The 23304-nt window shown below is 40.8% G+C and overlaps 1 protein-coding gene across 1 annotated transcript; it reads right to left on the bottom strand.

The window, feature by feature from the left end:
* Window positions 1-5682: 5682 nt before the first annotated feature.
* Window positions 5683-23185, bottom strand: ACADSB (acyl-CoA dehydrogenase short/branched chain). Its single transcript, XM_020808745.3, has 11 exons — window positions 23029-23185; window positions 18422-18581; window positions 16917-17017; window positions 16289-16495; window positions 15170-15340; window positions 13724-13849; window positions 13040-13132; window positions 11790-11879; window positions 10826-10963; window positions 9318-9417; window positions 5683-8148 (listed from the first exon to the last, which is right to left on the bottom strand). The coding sequence occupies exons 1-11, from the start codon at window positions 23095-23097 to the stop codon at window positions 8078-8080; spliced, it is 1326 nt and encodes a 441-aa protein (XP_020664404.3). The 5' UTR covers window positions 23098-23185; the 3' UTR covers window positions 5683-8077.
* Between the last annotated feature and the right edge of the window lie 119 nt (window positions 23186-23304).

The raw sequence follows: 23304 nt of genomic DNA, 5'->3' as shown, positions 1-23304 counted from the left end.
TTTGGGACAGATTCCTCGTTTACCGGGCAGCGAAAATGGCTGCCGTATGGAGGATTTTCGCTTAAAGGCAAGTTTTTACCCCATTAGAATGCACTGAAGGGGTTTCAATGTGTTTCAATGGGGTTTTAAAAATCGCATAGCAATGTTTTCGGTTAGCGCGATTTTTGCTGCACCGATTAACATCGCTATGCGAGGCACCACTGTATAATGTGACCAAACACTACATATTACTTAGAGATGACTCCTCTTAGTGTTCATGGGGGAAGAATGGATCTCATCTCCATGTTACTTGCAGCTGCCAGAATGGAAATCTCAGATGAGGACTTGGACAATTTGTCAATCAGGGCCTGTTTTCACTAGACATCATCTCATACTTTATGCACTGCATAGTTTGCTTTTAAACATGACATATAGAGGACGTACCAAAAAGGGGGGGGGAGGACAATCTGCTAGTCGCTTGGTTGTCATTTATTTGGTTTTTAACAATTAAAATTTCAGATAAAGAGTTCTTATACAGCTCAGAATAGTTCTGTATTTGTCCACCAAAGGGCTTCTGCTCAACCAACAGTCCTTTGCATTCTTCCCTGCTTTTTATCCAACTACAGTTTCATTTTTCTATGGTCTGCAGTTGGTGGTTTGTCTTTGCTACTTTTTGTGCTTAATAATTGGAGATATTAAAGGAACCTTTTGTGCAAAGATGGACATGATAAAGGACAAAAATGGTAGGGACCTCACAGAGGCAGGAGACATCAAGAAGAGGTGGCAAGAATATACAGAGGAAGTATACCAGAAAGATTTGGACATCCCAGACAACCCAGATAGTGTGGTTGCTGACCTCTCCAGACATCCTGGAGAGGGAAGTCAAGTGGACCTTAGAAAGCATGGCTAGCAACAAGGCCAGTGGAGGTGATGGCATTTCAGTGGAACTATTTAAAATCTTAAAAGATGACGCTGTTAAGTTGCTACACTCAATATGCCAGCAAGTTTGGAAAACTCAGCAGTGGCCAGAGGATTGAAAAAGATCAGTCTACATCCCAATCCCAAAGAAAGGCAGTGCCAAAGAATGCTCCAACTACCATACAATTGCACTCATTTCACACGCTAGCAAGGTTATGCTCAAAATCCTACAAGGTAGGTTTCAGCAGTATATGGACCAAGAACTCCCAGAAGTGCAAGCTGGATTTCAAAGGGGCAGAGGAACTTGAGACCAAATTGCTAACATGCGCTGGATTATGGAGAGAGCCAGAGAGTTCCAGAAAAACATCTACTTCTGCTTCATTGACTACGCAAAAGCCTTTGACTGTGTGGACCACAGCAAACTATGGCAAGTATTTAAAGAAATGGGAGTACCTGACCACCTTATCTATCTCCTGAGAAATCTATATATAGGACAAGAAGTAACAGTTAGAACTGGATATGGAACAACTGATTGGTTCAAAATTGGGAAAGGAACACAAGGCTGCATATTGTCCCCCTGATTATTTAACTTATATGCAGAGGGTCACAAAGAACCGGACACGACTTAACGACTAAACAACAACAATAACTATAGACGAATGGCAGGGAAATACCCCAGAAGAACCCTATCCCCAGCATCCACTTGCAGTGACAGTATGAAAGGAAAATATGCAGACAGAAAACCCCTAAGGGACAGTAACCTCAGATAGTGAAGAGCCCACCCCGGCTGAAACCCCACCATCCAAGACTGTGAACCGTATCACCATCTATAACTGGCCACTAAGAGAATCAAATGGCACCTGGGCTTCCAACTCAGAAATATTGCAGACGGTAACAGAAATCCTGGGTGAGGATTGGGATGCTTAAACGAACACGAAATGCTACTGTATATATCCCAGTAAGCCCAGGCAATTAAGAGGCAGAGTGCACATGATCTTTGCCAATAGTAAACAGGCCCATCATTTTTGGAGCCTGTTATACAAGTTTGAAAAAACTCTGGTATCAACGGTTCTGAAAGTGAAATCTACAATGAAACCCCCCTTGAGACAGCTGGCCATGGCAGTAATACTAATAGGGGGTATGAAAACCCTATTGATCATTAACATATACTTACCTCCTACATCTAGAAAAGCAGAAACAGAAGGAAACTGGACAGACCTTGAAAACTATACAAGAGAGCTTATCATGGAACATCCAGACACCTTGGTCCTGATTGGTGGGGATCTAAACACCCGTATGGGACCAGCTGATGGCTATCTGGGAACCAAATTTAAGATGATAGCCAATATAAGAAATGATAGTGTGGGGACCCTGAATCAGGAGAGGGCATCTAAAAATCAACATGCAAACTATGCCGGGGCCTGTCTGTACAAATCTGCCTAAAGAATGGGCCTCTCAGTTTAGAATGGCACAATCACAGATTATACCCCAGGAAAATTCACATTTATGGCAGCATCCAAAGCTAGCACAGTTGACTACATCCTGGTGTGCAGGGCTCTCTTTTCCATGGTTGAAACTCTCAAAGTACCATACTTCCTTACATGGAGGGGGGATCACTTTCCCCTACATCTAAGTTTTCACCTAAACATTAGAAACCTAAACACAGAACCAAGATATCATACTGAAATCACAGCATTAGAAAGAGTGGGCTGCTGAGTAAGATGGTCACCTAAAATGGCATAAAATTTAAAACAGCTTCTAACCTCGAAAAATCTGATTGACTTCCTTAATCCAGTAGGAAGCCAGCCAGTCCACTGGAACCCTATATATATATATATATATATATATATATATATATATATGAAATTCTCCTATAACAGCTAAATCCACACCTTGTCCATTCATATAGTAGAAACCTTCAGAAATCATATAAACAATCCAAACCTTCGTTCAATCAAAACTCAAAGGTAGCAAAACAATTAGTAAACCAGACACACCAGGAATACGTGAGAGCAGAAGACCATGTCAAAAAAGATGCCCTCCTAAAACTATTGATACATAAAAAAAGAATACAAAACAGAAGATACACCACAGCAAAAAAGAACACATGAGAGAACTACGGAGGAAGGTGATAGAAGCAGCAAAAAATAAAAATAAAAAAATCCATCCCTTTTCTGGAAACTAATTTCAGGCAGACTATCGGAGCCCAAACACTCATTATCCTCCTGTATCCCAGATAAATGGGTATCCCACTTTACAAGTATGTATGAGGATGTCATTGTGCCCCTCTCTCCACTAACGCTTGGAAGCACTTCCAAATGGCCCCCAGTAACCCCCAGATGAAATTATAGCTCGTATAGATCAGCTGAAAAATGGCAATGCCCCAGACCTTGACGGCATCCCACCAGAACTCCTAAAAGAAAATAAGACATGGTGGGGCTCCTTTCTAGCACCTCTTTTCACACATATCAGTGACACAGGTCATATCCTGATATCATGGAAAACAGCCATAGTAGTCCCATTCTACAAGAAGGGGAAAAGGGAAGACCCAGCCAACTATAGGCCAATAAGTTTGCTGCATATTATAAGCAAACTATACACAAGACACCTCCTAGATAAACTCCTGGATTGGTTCAAAGTAGAAAATATCATTGGGGCAAAACAAACAGGCTTTCGGCCAGGGAGACCCACAATAGATGAATTCCTATTTATACAACATCTTATTGAGAAATACTCGGCCATAGGAGCAGCTTCACTCTATGCCGCCTTTGTGGATTTTAAATCAGCATTCGACTCTATATCTAGAATACACCTCTGGGACAAATTAACCAACTCATCTGTAGACAAAAGACTTTTATATTTATTCAGGGCCCTACATAAAGAAATATACCTGAGAGTCAGGTGCAGCAGAGAAGGGTACCTCATGGAATCTGTGCAAATGCGCAGAGGTCTTAGGCAAGGCTGCCTACTGGCACCAACATTATTCATCTTTTATATAAATGATCTATCAAACTGGCTTAACACCACTGATCTCCATTCCCCTAAACTTGGAGACAGAACACTGCCAGTTCTACTCTATGCTGATGAAACAGTAATTCTATCCAGAACCCCCATAGAGTTGAGGAGGGCACTTAAGAAGCTCACCTCATACTGTGAAAACAAATCCCTGACTATTAACTGTCAGAAGACCAAGATAGTTGCCTTTGGACGAAGACCCAAGAATCACTCATGGCAAATAAATGTTATCGAGCAGGTGAACAACTTCAAATATCTGGGGGTAGTTCTACAGGCCTTGGGATCTAGGCTTCAGCATAGTAAACATGCGACAGATCAGGGAGAAAGATCGGCAAATAATATAATTAAATTCCATCTCTCCCAAGGAGGGTCCTTTATACCAGCAGCCCTCAAACTCTTCAAAGCAAAGGCTTTAGCTCAGCTGTTGGTATAGCTCATTCATGGGGCCACCCAGCTCTCACTTTGCATCACAAGAAATGGTTCAATCTAAATTTCTAAGAACTATACTCCAGGTCCCAAGATGTGTGTCAAATGCAAGGATAAAGCTAGAAAGAGGATGTCTTAAAGTAGGAGCCTGGATTAGGATCTAATCTATATATGTGGCTAAAGGGACAGTTAAACTCCAAAGGCCTATTTTCTTTGATATTTAACAATAATTATCAATCCAAGTGGGTCAAATCCGTCTAGGGTTACTTGGGGAAAATTGGCCTCTCGCCCCAGGCACTTATATCTTCTGGAATAGAGCAGACAAAACAGATAGTCAAACAAAGAATAGAGGACAATGAATATCAAACAGATCTCTCTAGCATTCAAAACATGGCAGTAAGGAGTTACATCAAAAACTGTATGGAACAGGCCAAATACTTAAGGTCTCTGGAAATTAAAGAAACTAGAAGAGCCTTTACGTTGTCAAGGTGTTTGGCCCTCCCCTCTGCTATACTAGAAGGAAAGTATAAAAATACTCCTTTTGCTGAAAGGTTATGTTCCTGCCACCTGAGGGAGATCAAGACCATACAGCATATGTTTTTCACCTGCCCATTGTATAATGTAGCACACAAAGAGACTATTACCCCTTTAATAGAAAGAATCCCAGGATGTTCAAACAGGTTTGAGTTCCTTCTCTTGGATATTGATATGCACATCACCTGCCAAGTTGTGAAATTCTGTGCAGCAATACTTTGATTACGGAAGTCAAATTCCAACTAGATAGTAGCTCCCAGCTGTATGCATGCTAAAATGTTCTAATGGAATATTGAAAGTTAGAAATTACAAGGTTTTATAAGGTTTTTATACATATGTGACTGGTCAAAGGACTGTAAATAAATTATTCACCCTGTTTGTTACATCATGACCCTTCTGCAAACAGAAGATACTTAACCACCCAGAGTAGACCTTTGGTCTAGATGGGTGGGGCAGAAATCCAATAAAATAAATAAATAAGACCATAAGACAAACACATGCAAAAGCAATGAATCAATGATGAAAAAATATAGCAGGGCTGGCTGTAAGAATAATTTCAAAATTCAAATTAGTGTCATACCTTTACTAGGGCAATGAAGAGGGCAGAACAGTTGAGTTGATGAAAGGTTTTTGAAATTTCCATAGTCAGAAAACATTCTCCTGCAGTATTTTTACCAGGCGGGAAAAGTTACCTGCAGGTATATTTATCAGCTGAAACCTCAGGGCCAAATTAGACATGCCATTTGTAAATTTACCTTTTTTAAAGAATAAATAGTCAGCATGGAAAATAGGTAAAAGTGACACTGTGTATGTTGGGAAAAGGGCTTGAACTCTTTATTGTCATTTATAATCATTCAGTCCCAGTAGTTTTTCCTCCAATCTCATTTCCTTTAATTCACTTTTTTTCAGATTCACAGTTCCATTTCAAAGCTTTCAAATGTGGTATGAGAATTTTTAAAAAAGCATGTTTAAAACCCAAGCCCCCAATGTGCATGCAAGTTAGATCCCCCCTTATAGATTTGCAGTATACAAACTGTGACTTTAACTTGATAAGGATCACCATGGAGACTGTAAATAAACAAATAAAAACATTTGACACAAAAAATCTGATTACAATCAGTTGTATACAGCCCACAACAAAATAATCCAGATCCAGATCAAGAATGTGATATAATGCATGTGTGATACTTGCAATAGAAATTATTTTAATTCAGAGCTGGGACTCCATACATGAAGCAGCCCATCTGCTGGTGGAGGTTATGGTGATCCAGCAGAAATTCCTTGCTAGGAGAATGGAGTAGATCAGGGCAGCAATTTCCATGAATTTTCCGTTTACCTTGCAACCTTCAGCAATGTATCACAGAGTATGATTCAGAGGGCATAATGGGTTGGGGAGGAAAGGACAGAATTGGCAAACATTGCTCCCTCGCCCTGCAGTTTGAGAGCTCTGCTCGAAGTTACTCTGAATCCAATACATAACCCCTACCCCCTCTTTAGAAAATGCTTTGTACTTTTAAAAGCTCCATCAGAGGTAGAAACCTGAGAGAGAGCTTTCCCAAATATAGAGATGCAATGAAGAGAAAAAAGCCTGCACCTCTCAATTTCTACTTGAGGTGAAAATGTTAAAGGCCCACAGCTGCTGAAAAGAAAGAGGTGGCAAAACTGATTCATGTACATTCATAGTAAATGCAGAGACATAAGGGCCAGAATCCTAGTGGACATTTATGCCTGCATAAGTTTAATTGCACCAACCACAGTGGTGAACTGCCACTACTGTAGTTATGAAGTTGCCACTAGAAGTTGCCCAACTGACACATGGCCAAAAATGCCACTGGCAACTTGGTGATTAACAGCAATTCACAGCTGCAGTTTATGTAAATATACTTATGCTCATGTAAATCCCCAGCAGGATTCTGGCCAAGCAGTATGATGATTCAAACAACTGCATAATTAATATAGGCATAGTGGTATGTATTATAGGATAAATGTGGCATAATGAAACCCGTTCAGATGTAACAGATATAAGCATTCCAATATACAAAACTGCAGCCAGCTAAGTATCATCTTAGATGGAGTTACCCTTCACTGTCAAAGAGGAAAGTATGCCTTTTCTTAGATGAGAGAAGTAAACAAATTCAGTATGTGCTTGTTCAAATCAACATCCATGGGTTTCTGGTCTGTAGCACCACTTTTGGGGGTATCTTGATGAAATGAAGACACATCCAAGTATCAAGGAGCACAGCTTCCAGGCCACAGTCTTCATGTCAATTTTAATGATAGTATCATGAAAGTTCATGTATTCCAAAGCACACTGCAAAAGCTTATGTACCAAAATCAACAGAATTATTCAAAAGCAGAGGTTTCACTGATTTCTGGTTGTAACAAGTGCATCAAAGTGCTATTTTTCCACAGAAGAATATCATAACTATTAGCAATCCTCTATAAAAGGCACTCCATCAGTCATATCATGTCTCCATCTTAGCATACCATTGAGCAAAAATATACATCCTGCCAAGTCCAATTTAGAAAATCAGTCCAGAAGACTGATTATCTATGGCATTAACCTATTTAATCTTAGAACTGCAGAGCTCGAAGGGGCCCAATGCATCACTGAGTCGAGCCCCTGTCAGAGAGGCACAGTGGGGAACTGAACTCCCAACCTCTGCCTCCACAGCCGGACACCTAAACCACTTTAATCAAGCTTAGCCCAATGGCATGCAAAGTAGTGCAGAGTATTCTGAACTTCCCTAAACTATACTTCCCTAATGTGTTTTATGTGAGTAGAAGTTTAGAAATTTCCTGGATACTCTGTTGAATACTTCTTCATCATAAATTTACATTTAACATTGTGCGTGTTTATCTGAATAAGCACCCAAAATTAACAGACACAAAGTTTCTAAGATACCATGTGGTTAAATAGAGCAGCCTTGTATATTCCACCAAGCCAGAATCAATTGAAGTTTTTTCTTCTACATATACATAACTGGGGTGTAATGCATTGTAGTAATTCTTCTTTTTTTAATCCCTCCCTCTCTCTGTGTGTACTGTGATGATGTACAAATGGTTGCAAATGGGGCTACAACTTTTTACCCTATGGCCCTTTTGTGCTAGAAAAATAGGAATAGAAGGGTAACCCACAACCCCACCAGTAAAGGCACGCTGTTTGTAACTTCATGTGAAGTACAGTAATTAAATCTTTTACATTTTAGTATTCTTGAGCAATGCATTTTGCAATGGCGTTCAACTGGATATTTGAAGTTCCTTCATAGATAGTGCCTGAAATAAACCATCAGGGAAAAATCAATCATGCGTATAAACAGTGATTAAAGAACTTTTCAGTAAACACCCAACCATGAAACCAAGATTCGATATGCAATCAAGCCACAACCAACAATTCTATAACCCATCTCCAGCTACTGGAATGGAAGTAATTTTTGTCATCAGTGATGTATTAACCACTGAGCAGAAACTTTTACCATCTGTCTGAAGTTCAAACACAGAGAAAATTTAAGGGGAATTTTTCAAAAAACATTAACCTGAATGTTATTTTCAATGGAGATATTTCATACATTAAGCTGTGAGACATTGACATAGCAATATCTGTACAGGCATGGGCTTGTATTGAGATCTAATCATACTTAGAGTAGACCCAATAATTCCACTGGAACACAAGTGAGTCATGAGTAATTTCAGGTCACATTGGTTTCAACAGTATTCAATGGATGACCGAGACAGGATCTCATGCATTATTAGTCCTATATTAGCCTATGCATCATATACTCAAGATCCCACAGTGTATTTCCTAATAGGTCCATTAGTAGACAGACATTATTATTTCAGGCACACAGATTGACATCCTTGGATGGGACCAGTTTTTCCATGAAGCAATCCTATGTAGTTGGTGTTATCACGTGAATCACATAAAGGAGCATCACTTCATCCGATCTACATTCTAGTCCTGGCATCTTAACAAAGTATGGCATGCAGTCATTTTTCCTATAGCAACTTAAGTTGGGAATGGGAAGTCAGGAATTTCCTGTGGCTAATTTTAAAAACCTGGATAGGCACCTTCTGAAAAGTAGTGGGGCTGCACATGCCTCCCCCCCCCCGCAGGACACTGAAGGGCTGCGCTAGCTCCACCACTCTCCCACTTCCAAAACATTTTTTTGTTCTTCTACATAAGACCAACATCAGATATCATTTAAGGGAAAAAGGGGGCGGGAATGGACTATGGAGCCATAGGCTTGTATATAAAAGGAGGATATAGGGCCCATGGGGGAGTTGTCCATGGGCCGTATACACTCCTTTTATATACAAAACAATCCGATTTTCAGATCCCTGTATACTTGAAACCAAGAATCAGTAGGAGACATGTGGACCATGAAAAATACTCCATCAATAACTTTCTGATCATCCGAGCTCAAACTTGAGAAACTGCTACTTACCAATCTTGCAGTCCCTGTAATATTTCTCAATAGGATAATCCTTTGTGAATCCAACTCCACCCATCCATTCAATACATTTACTAGTTGTTAGAGTTGCAACCTAAAAAAATATACAATAGGCACGACATAACTTATTTTAGGTTTAGATGTTTTGATGAGAAGAAACAAAGAAAAGTATGTCTATATCCAACTTTAGCAACAATGACACATTTTAATATTTTCACACAGTGGTCAAAGGTCTGCTGCACAGTGTTATACCACACAACTCAGATGACATCACAAGCACTGCTTTTTAGAGGAGAATTAAACGTTTCCTATTCTCTCCCTCCATCCAAGTTTCTGGAGACCCTTACAGATGTTGTTCATCCTGGGGAAGCCTTTGGGAGCCACAGAACAAGGAACAGAACTCTTTGATGCCTGAAAATCACTCCCACCAGGACCATTACATTCTATTCCTTTATGCAAATAACTTCCTTAATGAAAGCCACAGTTTTATTCACTTCATTCTCTACCAGTGCCATCAATCCAATGACTGCAGTATAAGAAGCAAGGCAGTAAATTTTAGAAGGTAGAGTTTATTTTTGCAATTTCGAGAAGCCTTCAGCACCACATATTCTGGCTGGAGCTTCTGAGAGCTGCAGTCCAAGAACACCTGGGTTACCCCAGGTTGGGAACCACTGGTGTGTATGATTGGTGTGATTCAGGATTGAGGGCAGTTGCACCTTAGGCATTCGAAGAAGCCAGACTGCCAGGCAAATAATGAAGGGTTTGAAGGCTTCTTCTTCCTCAGACAGTTGGGAAGCCTGCCTCATCTCACTGCAAACCACTGCTGAATTCTGAGATGTTCAACAGCCATCTTCAGTATAGCATGGAGCATATTTGCTGTTCAGAGCCAAAAACCTGCTTAGCATGTCTCAAGTCATCATACTGTAGAAGAGCTGTTTCAGTACATACTCTGTGAGACTAAAATCACTGTTTAGTTTTCCAGTTTGAAAATACGCTTCCTATAAAGGTAAAGGTTCCCCTTGACAATTTTTGTCCAGTTGTGTTCAACTCTAGGGGGCGGTGCTCATCCCCGTTTCCAAGCCATAGAGCCAGAGTTTTTGTCCGAAGACTATCTTCCGTGGTTACATGGCCAGTGCAACTTAGACACGGAATGCTGTTACCTTCCCACCGAGGTGGTCCCTATTTATCTACTCGCATTTCCATGCTTTCGAACCGCTAGGTTGGCGGGAGCTGGGACAAGCGACGGGCACTCACTCTGTTGTGTGGATTCGATCTTACAACTGCTGGTCTTCTGACTGTGCAGCACAGGCTTCTGCAGTTTAGCCCACAGCGCCACGCTTCCTAGTACACTTTAAATGTATGAATGATTTTCAGTTAGTACAAATCTTATTTTCACACTGGAATTGTGTTGAGTGCTTGCAGCCTTACAGAGCATCAAAATAAAAGCACAGTGCCTTTCCGAGTAGGCTTCACAAGTAACCAACACTCACAACAAGGCTTACCTCTGCTGCATAATACTTGGCCATGCTTGCCTCTTTTATTAAAGGCTTTCCAGTTTCTGCAAGTCGGGCTGCATTATAGGTCAGCAGTCGTGCAGCTTCAATCTGGATGGCCACCTGAGCAACCTGGTGTTGCATGCCCTTGTAAGAATTAAGCCCACATTAGAGGAGAACTTACAAGACACAAAACAGCCTTTCCTCCCACTGTCAAAAACACGGTTAGTTCCTGAACCTGTAACTGGCTGGCACCTCAGTCCTTCCCATGTTTATCCAGATACTGTACAGGTCAATGGGGCACACTTTCAGGGAAACAAGCAGACGATTGCAGCCTGCATGGCCCACAACAGAGTCAAACAATATCTAACCAGAAAAGGCAGAGGGAAATTATTGCTATCATTTTCATTTGTAAACACAGACTACGGCAACTACAGTGCATAAAGTGGTACAGTAGTTCCAGTTGTTAACCATATTATAGTATGGGTTTTAAATCGCCAATGATTTCTGTAGCAATCCCATCAGGATGCATGAAAGAAATGAAGGAGAAGCTGCAAGCCATTCATGCTGCAGCATGTTTTGCTATGAAAGACGCTGCCTCTTAAAATACATCTTTTATGGTAACTACTAAAAGATAACCCTTCCAGTGAGAAATGTCAGAGGACAATTGTAAAGCGACATCCTACTTGACATTGTAGCAACAACAAAGAAGACTTTCACCAATAAGCATTTTTCATTTTTGTATAAATACATTGACCAGAATTGGCTATTTATGCATCCCTGCATGTAGCCCAAACCTGTCATTTATTAATGAAGTGCTGGTTGTTTTCCTAGGACTGTGATAGGATACATGCTTAGGGAGACAAGTAGTACATTATTAATTAGCGGCAATTTGCCACTGCAACTTATGCAACTTCATTTCTCCCATATAAATTGCCAATAGGATCCTGATCATTTTACAATCAATCAATACCTGAAATTCAAATATAGGTTTTCCAAACTGGTTTCTCTGTTTTAGGTATGGGATGGTGTGGTCAAAACATCCTTGAGCTAAACCCAGCATCTGTGAACAATAAGAATGCAAACATTGTTATGGTTAATAAGAGATCTCATTCTCTATAAAGTTCAGGTGAACCTTCCAATAGATAGTGGTTCCCAACCTTTTTTGAGTCATGACCTTCTTTTATAATAGCCAACTAACCTGTGACATCCCACCCTGTCATGTTTGCATAAAGATGCATTTTTAATGGGGTAAAGTTTTTTATTTTCAGAACACAGAGGCTTCTTTCTCCCCCAAAGGGCCTGTTCCTCTTACATACACATACACACTAACTTTAATATCTGGCCCTGAAAAGTCAAGGGAGAAATTACTTAACAAGGACTACAACACATATAAGGCAACCTGAGAACTCCCCAGAAACCACTTTGATACACCCAGGTTGGGAAACACTGCTCGTATAGACTTAAAGAGTAAACATTGTTGAGCACTGTTCCCCAGTGATGTGAGCACTGCAATTCACTAGAAGTGGAAGAATGCAGCATCTTGTAGTAGAGAAACCTACAGGCTCTGTCACAGGCGAAAGGCATGGTAAAACTGGATGAACGCCACAGGTCTGCTACCCCCCTCAATTAAATAAATGAAACCACATTTGTCCAAGACAAGGGAAGGATGCGAGATGGGATGTTCGGGATCTCCAGTCCCGCCTCCCTGAACCAACCTGTTCACTTATGGGTTGCTATTCAGCACGCACGGCTGGGCATCCTGCACACTGCGCCAATCTCGGACTAAGTTCAGATGGCACTTCTCTGCCTTCTGCTCTTCTGGCCGCTCATCAGCTGGAGTGGCCAGAAGAGCAGGAAGGTGGAGAAAAGCCAGCTGGGCTTCATCCAAGTTTGGTGCAATGAGCAGGATGCTGGTCGTGTGCGATGTGACCTGTAAATGGATCAGTTGGTTCAGGGAGGCAGCACTGGGGATCCTGGCCACCTGGATCTGGGATATTTATATAAGAATACAAATATCCCATCTCTAGGCAGGATCCCCCAGAGTCTGAGAGGACTGGGAGCACACAATGTGTTATGTTCTAATGTCTTCCACTGCAGTTATGGGAGACCTTTTACTATAGTTCTGTTATGTCCTTTGGGAGCTGGGGAACAGCAGGCAGAATTCTGCACAGTCTATGCTATGGGCTGTTCCAGCCTCAAATACTGGGCACTATGACTCACCTGAGCAGCTATCCCAATTCTTCCCACATTGAGCATTTCAATTGCGCATTTATATCCCTTTCCAAACTGTCCCAGCATATTGGTCTCAGGAACCTGAGAGATGAAACAAAAAATTAGCCAATGATTCTTCGATCTATTTTTTTTTCCAAAAAATAGAAATAAAAAAGGCAAGCATGCAATTAATTCACGCTACTGCATTCAGGAAAGTAAACAAAAGCAAATATTGTGTAGCTTTTGGTTGGATAAAATACTGAATATGTATTAATTACAAAAAAACCCTCTAAAGTTATTTTCTTGTGCGATTTATTATTTTTATTTATTTATTTATTTTATTTCTATCCCGCCTATCTGGCCATACTAGACCACTCTAGGCGGCTTACAATCGGAGCAACAATAAAATTATTAAAAACATTACAAATAGACAAAAATGGAAATCAAAGAATATAAAAGAAAAATCGTCGGGGATTATCTGTTGGGAAAGCCTGCCTATACATCAGTGTTTTCAATTGTTTCTAATACCAATAAAAATATATTTAGAAGCTAAGAATAAAAAGCTAACAAAAATCCACACCTGGAATATGGCATTAATCATGCAAATTGCTTATACAACTGTATGCTCATTGACCAATACTATTATAAGAACAGAACCAAAGTCTACAGGTGGCTTGGGAAGAGTTACTCTACCTTGACATTGTCAAATGTTACAGGACATGTAGATGTTGCTCTGATTCCCAGTTTATTTTCCTTCTTCCCCACATGCACCCCTTCTGTGTCACGGTCTACTATGAAGCATGTAATGCCTTTATAACCCTAAGAAAGTGATATATATAGAAAAATTAATGTGCTGGTAAATATTTATTTCTTATCATGACAGGCAAGGAAGTATGTAATAATTTGAGCAGCAGACTTCAACTGACTTGTAACAGTGTTCAGGATAATGAGACCTTCTTATAACAGTTCAACTAGAGCAGCGATGGTGAACCTATGGCATGCGTGCCACAGCTGGCGCGTGGAGCCCTTTCTGCTGGCACGCGAGCCATAGGTCACCAGATCGCTACTCCCCCTGCCCCCCACGCAAAGCCAAATCTCAGGAGGTGGCTGCAGCTGGTGCTGGCACTTTGGCAGGCGGATACGGAGCAACTGGTGCTGGCAACAGAGGGGCCTTGAAGCACCTCCATGCCAGGATTCCCCCTTCCACCGCCACTTCTGTTCCGGGTCCACACTTCCGGTTCCGGATCCTTCGGGTCCGCTGCCGCCGCTGTTGTGGAGGCGGCACACTGCCCACTGTTCCCCCCCCCCCAAGTTTGGGCACATGAGCCCAAAAAGGTTCACCACCACTGAACTAGAGGATAGATTCCTGCCTTAGCTGTCATGTTGCAACTTGCTTCTGCAGTTGACCTCTTCTATTTATGTCTCAGGAGACCTGCCTAGAATATTCACATTAGTGAGAACCCTCTAAATTCACACACTTGGATTAATAACAGTAACAAACCAAGGTAGCAAAAGATAAAGAGAGCCTTGTAGCATCTTAAAAGATGGACAAGTTTCATCTGACATACAGTGTTGTAGACTGCAGCCCACTTGATCAGGTGGACATGAGGAAATGGGGTGCAGTCCTAGAAAAGCTATGTCAAATAAAAGCGGTTAGCCTTTAATGAGTCACCAGGCTGGTTTTGCTGCAACAGAACAACACAACTTCCTCACTGGAAAAAGCAAAAGATATCCCCTCCCCAACCCAGATTAAAATAGAGGCAAGAGAACGAAGAAGCATTCCTGATTACTTGGTATGTGACAACTCCCCTTTGAAATAACCCTTGTGGTGGTGGTTGTTCCTAGCAATGGCTGTGAATGCAGAGTCCAGTCTAAAAGCCCAACCAGCAGCATGTTCAAAAAACCAAAGAAGACAAACAGTATCTTTACAAGCAATAGTAAACATACAATTAGGAACGTATTTGTCACAGAATTAAGTATCTTACCATGTTTCAGTGTTATATTTATGTTTCTGCACATGTGCAAGAGAGAGCAACCAAGTACATTTTCCCACAAGTCTTCATATATGCCTGAAGGTTTTTAATGTTTGATCATGACTGACCTTCATGGCACCAGACAGCAACTGTTTTACCTACTTACAGCAGAAGGATTTGCATTTGCCATCACAAAAAAGACTCCAGCTTGTTCAGCAAAGCTAATCCACATCTTTGACCCATTGATGATATAATAGTCCCCTTTCTTTTCAGCATGAGTCTTCATGGAAAATGCATCACTGCCAGATCCAGGCTCTGAAATGCAGATGCTGCCCACCTGCCATTGAAGATAAAGTCATGTTAGCAGGCATTTTCACGGTATCATGTTCCTGACAACACATGCATAAAACAAAATCCAAACTGTTTAGTATACATGTCTACATTTACAGTTGACGATACACAGTGTAATGTCTCTTGATTCATACAGAAAAAGTAACCAGATGAGCCACACATAGAAACAACATCTTGGTTTGGCTAATACTTTTATTGGATTATTAAAAAATTATAAAACTGCCTAATGTGGTGTACTGGATGGAACTAGAACCTAGGATACAGTGTGATGCCTCGCATAGCGACGTTAATCTGTGCAGCAAAAATCACTGCTAAGCGATTTCATCGCTATGTGATTTAAAAAAGCCCATAGAAACGCATTAAAACTTGTTTAATGCGTTCCTATGGGCTTAAAACTCACCTTAAAGCGAAGATCCTCCATATGGCAGCCATTTTTGCTGCCTCTTATGCGAGGAATCGGCGTGAAAACACAGCAGGCGGCCAGCTGTTTAAAAATCATCGCTTTGTGATGATCGGTAAGCGAAACAGGGAACCGATCATCTCAAAGCGATAAAACCGCATAGGAAACATCGCAATGCGATCGCTTTTGCGGTCGCAAAAAGTTAATCGCTATGCGGTTTCGTCGCTAAACGGAGCACCCGTTAAGCGAGGCGCCACTGTACTTTCTTTTTACAATTGTTTCACTGTGGAGCTAACTAGGCAACAGTAAATCAATCCTTGAACATCTCACATACATTGAAAACTCTATTCAAATCCCCATATAACAAGAAGTGCAAGTAACCAATTATTTAATTAAGCTTTGCACAATACAATGTAATTTACTGTGTGGAACTATGAATAGACCTGCATAGAGTTGTGGAGTTAATTCCTTACGAATTTGAGAATACTACTAATTAAACCTGTGTTTAATAAACTTGCACCTTATTTCACCTACCAGGTTTTTTGCCATCCTGGGCAAATAGGTTCTCTTTTGTTCTTCTGTGCCATAGCTCGTAAACAATTTGGTGGAGAATGTATTCTGGAGTTCACAGGCAAGTGATACCGATGGATCAACTTTGGCTAACTCCTCAACCACCAGAATGACAGAAAAAAAAGAAGCTCCAGTTCCTCCATATTCTGGGTCAAGATCAATACTCATCAACTGAGAAAAAGAAAACAAGCTTTTGTTAGCAGGAGGGGAAAAGGTCCATATATTTTAGATCTGTACTGAAATTCAGTTGGAAGCAAAGGCTATTGATTTAAAAAAGGATACTGAAGTACCTCCCCAAATGCAGCCACAGCTGAGTAAAGTTTAACTGAATTTTTAAAGAGAGTATTTAACTGAACACGCTTTGTTTTCCTTTGCTTTGAACTATTTGACCGTTCTATGAATGGGCTCAGGTACATAGACTAACAGGGACCTTTGTGCTGCTGTAACAACAAGTCTTGGAACTCAAGTGTGTGTTTCTAAACACTTTTGCCATTTGTAATATATTCCATTAGAAGTTAAACAAAATCTTCTGTGCACAAAGACATGAAACTATACACTCTGTTCCTAAAATGTATAAAAATACTATACAAACCCCTCGTTCAAATAGCTCTTGTAGTAAAGATTCATCAAATTTTGCCTCCTCATCCATTTTTTGTACTAACGGTGCGACTCGCTCCTGAGCAAACTTTTTTACTGTAGGAAAGGAAAAAGATTGTGAAGGGAAGAGAAATCGAGTTATCGTTATTTATGGAATCATTTGCTTATGAACTGTCTTTTAGTGCTGAAAGCCTTAAAAGCTGCAGTAAAGCCAAAAATTCGACAGATGTAAATTTCAATAGCATCCCACGCAACAGCTGACTTTAATCACAGAAGCATAGAATAAAAGAGTTGGAAGGGGGCTAGAACACTATCAGCTTTGGCGCTCCCTCCCACAGAAGGCCCCACTTTACTATCCTTCCACAAGCAGGCAAAGACCTAAGTGACTGGCTGCCTGAGTGGGGTTGTATCTTAAAAGTGTTTTGGTATTGCTTATTATTTTTTGTATGGCATTTGTTTGATCCATTTTGAATTTGCACATCCACAACTGTTGCCTTTAAATACTCTCTTTAAACAATTTAAACTGCCTTAGGTCTTTTTAAAGGAGAAAGGTAGGATAAAAATATTTCAAATAGATAATTAAAATAAATAATAGAGTCCAACCAGCTGCTCAGTACAGGAGTCCAAAGTCTTCTAACTGAGTTTGACACAGGCGTCTTACATAATGGAATGTACTCCATGAATAGGATCCCTTCTACCTACACAACGCTAGAAACTGATCTGTAAAAATTTTCAAATGACATTAAATGATAAAGGAGTTGGGTTTCAAAAATGAATAACCATTATAAAGAAAGTTTGAACTCCTTGTGCATCGGAGTGAATGAGGCACATGTGGCCCTTATTGGGATAGCAGCTTGAATCATCCTTCACTACTATGCTGTCCTGGACTGACAGGGAAAAATGGCAACATCTGGAGGATTATCAAGCATACTCATTTTGTATTAGACTGAGCCATCTTTTAAATATGCAGGTGTACATGTGTTTTAAAAATAATTACCCTGCCTTTGCAAATTAACAACTAGCCAGCAGAAATGGATTCTCCATGCTATTTGGGACACAGTCAAGACTTACATTGCAGCCTAGGAAACAATGCCCAGTTCTTGTTGCTCCAGGAACTTATAACTTCTTCAAGCGTTTGCACATGTAGCATACAGACATCAACTTCACATGGATAGCTACCTATATGAGCATTTGGTCATCTTTTACTGATTGGTGTATGTGTGTGCATACAGAGAGAGAAATCAAAAAGCATTTTTCCATTTAGTTTTTGTGTGTGCAAAAATTATACTAAAAGAGAGAGAGAGAGACGCAGTAAAAGAATCAATTTTTAAAAACACACAAAATAAAAATGAAACAATTTTTTCTTAAATTGAATCTTTTACTGTTTCTCTCTCTAGTACAATTTTTCCACAACAAAAAACTAAATGGGAAAATGCATTTCGCTAACTACAAATAGTTATATTATAGCAAGTACTTTAATAATTAAATAAGATACATTACCCATTTCTTTAATCATCAACTCCTCTTCCATAAAGGTCTGAAGTGGGGCATATGTTAATCCATCTTTGGCTAGGTTTTGTAAAGCTTCTGGTTTAGAAGATTTAAAGACACAAGGGCTAGCCATCCAAGAATTTCTGTAAGGAGTCACATTCCATCTTAGCTGTAGATGAAGAACATTTTAAGAAAAGAAATATTACTGAAGAAAATAAACTTCTCCTGAAAGTTCTGGAAATACAGCAAATAGTGTATCCTGGTATGCTACAGGGAGCAAGAGCAGACTCAGGAATCCTGTTAAATCAGTGGTCCCCAACCTTGGGCCTCCAGATGTTCTTGGACTGTAACTCCCAGAAGCCTTCACCACCACCTCTGCTGGCCAGGATTTCTGGGAGTTGAAGTCCAAGAACATCTGGAGGCCCAAGGTTGGGGACCACTGTGTTAAATGATACTTCGTCCATAGGCACGGCTGCCAGATGAAGATACTGGAGAAAGAAGAAATAAAGAGGAAAACAATACTCACAAGAGCACTATAGTGCTTTATCAAAAACTTGGGGTTAAAAACAGATTGTGATCCACTCCAACACTGGAGTAAGGAAACCATGACCCAGATGTTGCTTAAATGAAACCGTTATTAATCACAGTCAAGGGTGAAAGATGATGGGACTTACCTTCCAGCATGTGAAAGGCCACACATTTTCCATTCACAAAAAATTTGGAATGGCTGCTGTTGAAAAGGCTAATGACCATGTCCGAGTCAATAAAGGAATGTACATTACATACGTATATCTGACATGAATAATTCACACCCATTAGCATCTAATGGAGTCATGGGAGAGGACTTTCTTGGTTTGAACCTCTCCTCTGGCATGCATTTGACCCGTCAAGCGATTGTTCCTCTAAAACACTGCACTTCACCACAGTCCCAGCTCATTTATTTTGAAAAATTTTGTTGGCTATCTTCATTTCCTCTCAGATTATCTTTATTAATTGTTGAGAAAAGAAATGGCTTAGGAATCACCAGATTCAAAGTCCTTCCATACCTCAGAGAGCCCTCAAAATTGGGCTTTTCATTTGTAACAGCTTAGACAGGAATCTTTACCTCCTATTGCAATCAGCGGGAGGGGAAAATGTTAAATTCACATTGGGGGGGGGGGGAAGAGAGGACTACCACGACTTTGTACCCTGACCAGCACAAGATGGATGAAGTGGTACATCTCTGCTTTACTTCTCATCTCTACCCTTGTCTCCACTTTGGATTCTACTGTTTGTAATCAACTGATAATGATGTAAACAAACTATTTCTCAGAGGGAAACAGTGTGCAGGAAATGTTTGTCTCTAGGATGAGACTTTAAATCTGATTTTTTTAATTTAGGAAGTTATCTTATTTTTCCCTGTAGTTTACATGTCCTGTGGCTAAGAACACAAGTCAGACACAAATGCTAAGTATTTATTTCAATGAATAGCTGTTAAAAAATTGGCACGGCCATAACTTTTTGACTTATTTAGACTAACCAATATATATACGCAGAGTTTGAAAATATTACTTTTGAGCTGTAGCTCCCAGTATCTTCCAGCTGACATAGGCACCAGCTATATTTATTTACAAAAGACACTCACCAAATATTATTCCAGGATTAGTTTTGAATGGTTTCAAAAGAAGATTTGCATTTTTCTGCTGTTACTTCAGCCACATAGAATCTTTCTGATTCTGAAAACTACTACAGGCAGTGATGGTGGTAGTATAATAACCAAAACAACTATAAAAGATAATCTGGAGTGGATTGGCCATGGAAATCGTAGGGGAGTGACAATGATAGACCCACTCCTTAAATATTTCTCGTATCTCAGAAACCTTATTTGGATCACCATAGGGCAATTGTAACTTGACAGCACATAACACACACACAGTTACATAATGCACCAACCAATGGTGAAGAGCCTTTTCAAAATTAAAAATGATTACTTTTTTTACCATCTTCTTTGCTTCAACATATCAAAACATGAGCTATTTACTCCCAATCAAACTATTGTTTATCACTTGTTATGTGCCATCAAGTCAGAACATACTTAAATAAAGCAAAAGTCTTCAGCACCAGCATAGCAGAGTACAGTCAAATCTTAAGGAGCTATATTGAAGACTATTACAAGAGAGGAGGAGGAAACAGAATCAATTTCTTCAACCTAACCACTGTTGATTTTGGCTTCTTTTCCATTGGCTTCTCTGCCTTACTAGAAACAGTGGCCACCAGCTGCCTCTGTCTCCAACTTTCTTGGTCAAAAGTTCCAGTTTCGTGAACATGGAACTTATAACAGAGCAGACTTCACCTCCGGTGTAGTCAAATGAAAGGGAGACAAGAACGCCTACACCTTTATCCATTGCGTAAAAGGAGGCCATTTCAGCAAGCAGAGCTTGCATGAGAGCCAAAATTCTTTCTTCTACAAATCAATTTTGGTGCAAACACGCCATCCCAGCTTTCACCTGGTCAAATTACTCATTGCTTCTCATCCTCTTCCCCTCACAACAAGTTATTACTTTCTAAAGAGATTCTGTTCCTTGCTGCCTCCTTGCTTTTTATCTTTTTGAATGTTTTGTCCAGCTCCTTTGCTTTTTTTATCTAGCTTCTCTTAATTTTTTCATTTTAATAATTTTTATCTAATTCCTGCTAAATAGCTTTTATACAGTTTTTTTTAAATGTAAGGCTTTTGGCCAAGTGTGTTTTATGTCTCCTACTACGATTTGAGATGCTGAACTAATTACTAGGGAGTTACAGTGGTGCCTCGCATTACGATGTTAATTCGTTCCAGTGAAATCACTGTAAAACGAAAACATTGTAAAGCGAAATTAAAAAGCCCATAGAAATGCATTAAAACCTGATTAATGCGTTCCTATGGGCTTGAAACTCACCGTCCAGAGAAGATCTTCCATAGTGCGGCCATTTTCGCTGCCCGTGCAGCGAGGAATCCGTCCCAGAAAAGAGCGGGGAGCCATTTTTTAAACCCGGTGGCCATTTTGAAACCGCCGATCAGCTGTAGGAAAATCGGCGTTTTGCGAGAATCGGTTCCCGAAGCAGGGAACCTATCGCCGCAAAGCGAAATTTCCCCATAGGAAACATCGTTTTGTGATCGCTTTTGCGATTTCATCGTAAAATGGAGTGCTCGTCTTGCGAGGCACCACTGTACAACAATTTCCAAGATTTCAACTTTTTATCACCAACTGGTTTTTCTAAATCTGATAAGGGTAGAGACAACAGCTGTACTGTTTACTGTTGCGTCAGACTGAAGTGAACTGCTTTGTGTCTTTTTCTGCTGAAACTGAAAATTGGACTGAAGAGCCCTTCACTAGGGGGAAGAAGTAGAGGCAGAGGACTCCTTCCAGTTGAAGTCTGCCAACCAATGCAGCCAACTCTGTCTTGACAACCTCATGGTATGGACTGAAACAATAAATGAAATTGCAACACTGGTTTTTCCAAATACATACACAACTTTAAAATCAGAGAACTTGGCAATTATAGATAGCGACTTTGTTGCAACTGTGAACACTTCTGTCTTATCTGCTGAAATTCCATCAGTGGCTGGCTCCTCCTTCGCAGCCAGCAGAAAAATTACTGCAGGAGTACAAACTCCCTTACAACCCAAGCTTCTGTTAAGTCCAAAAACAGAAATAACAAAAGGATTAATGTCATCTACCAGACAACTACTAAACACAGTGGGGGAGCACTATATTCTGACTGGGAAAACAGTGTTGGCCATTTTCCATGAACTTAAACAAATACTTCAACTGGAAAAAATCCAGGATTCATCACATGGGTGCTCAAATGAGAATCCAATTCTGCAAAACCTTACTTGCCTAGGAGACAATAATGGGGCCACTGGGGCCACCGAGTCCACGACCGGAAGGGGAGTATATACAAGTCCTGCAGCCACACAACACTTGCTAATTGACCAAATAACCCCTAAATAAATAAATAAATAAATAAATAAATAAATAAATAAATAAATAAATAAATACACACACACATTTGGTGGCCAAAGAGCAAAAGTGTGATAGACTGACTGCATGATTCTCTCACACCCAGTGCTGCCTCACTTCCAAAGTCCTTAAGCAGGTCTGAGAGTGATCATATGCCAATCCAATCCTCTCTCTCTTTTCTCTCTCCCCCCCCCCCGCTTTTCATGACAGATGCTGGGGATTAAACTTCTGCACAACACAACATTAGGGTCTCCTCTAATGGGCGGGGATCATCATCTCCCCTCTCAGCAGCAGCTGATGAATGCACTGGAGCCTCACGCTGCTCATCACGGATTCGGCACCGCCACGCCTCGGTCAGTGCACTCTGTGCCCCTCAACATGTGTTAGGGAAGAAGATCTGGGGTCCGCTGCCCCACATACTCTTTGATGTTACCTGTTAATGAGGGAAAACATGATCTGATATACAGTATTCACCAGCTGCTCCATGGTGCTTCTGACACGAGCAAAGAAAGTACAGAATCTAGCTTCGGGTAGTGTGGGCGGCATATAAATTAAATAACTAAATAATAAATAAATAAGGACGGGCCGCCCCTCTCCAAAGAGCTGAGCCCTATAAAGGAGAGCCTGCCTCCAACTCACCCTTCCTCCGCCGCGCTTCAGCAAAGCTAGCAGCGCACCCCCGGCTGTTGCTGCCGCCGCCGCCGCCATGGCTCGGACCCCCTTCTGGCCTCTCTTCTTCGCCCAATGCGAACCGGCCACCTGCGGCCCCACCTCTTCAAGGCGGCCCGCTAAACAAACCTGAAACCCTAAGGGCGGGGCTGGGGAGGACGGAGAGAGAATTCCAAGAGATACATCAAGCTCGTGTGAGGTTGCTCACTTCCGGCTCCTGTCCAACTGCGGGGCAACCATTACTGG

Source organism: Pogona vitticeps, chromosome 3 (genome assembly GCF_051106095.1).
Source record: "Pogona vitticeps strain Pit_001003342236 chromosome 3, PviZW2.1, whole genome shotgun sequence".
Taxonomy (NCBI): domain Eukaryota; kingdom Metazoa; phylum Chordata; class Lepidosauria; order Squamata; family Agamidae; genus Pogona; species Pogona vitticeps.
This window is presented reverse-complemented; position numbering and strand designations above follow the sequence as displayed.

What these genes read in the sequence shown, in the direction of transcription:
- ACADSB (XM_020808745.3), bottom strand. Translation starts at nt 23,097, where the DNA reads ATGGCGGCGGCGGCGGCAGCAACAGCCGGGGGTGCGCTGCTAGCTTTG. An exon ending in AACCTATATTTGAATTTCAG is followed by an intron (nt 10,964 to 11,789) that starts GTATTGATTGAT and finishes AATTCTTACAAG; the next exon opens with GGCATGCAACACCAGGTTGC. An exon ending in TTACAGGGACTGCAAGATTG is followed by an intron (nt 8,149 to 9,317) that starts GTAAGTAGCAGT and finishes GGTTTATTTCAG; the next exon opens with GCACTATCTATGAAGGAACT.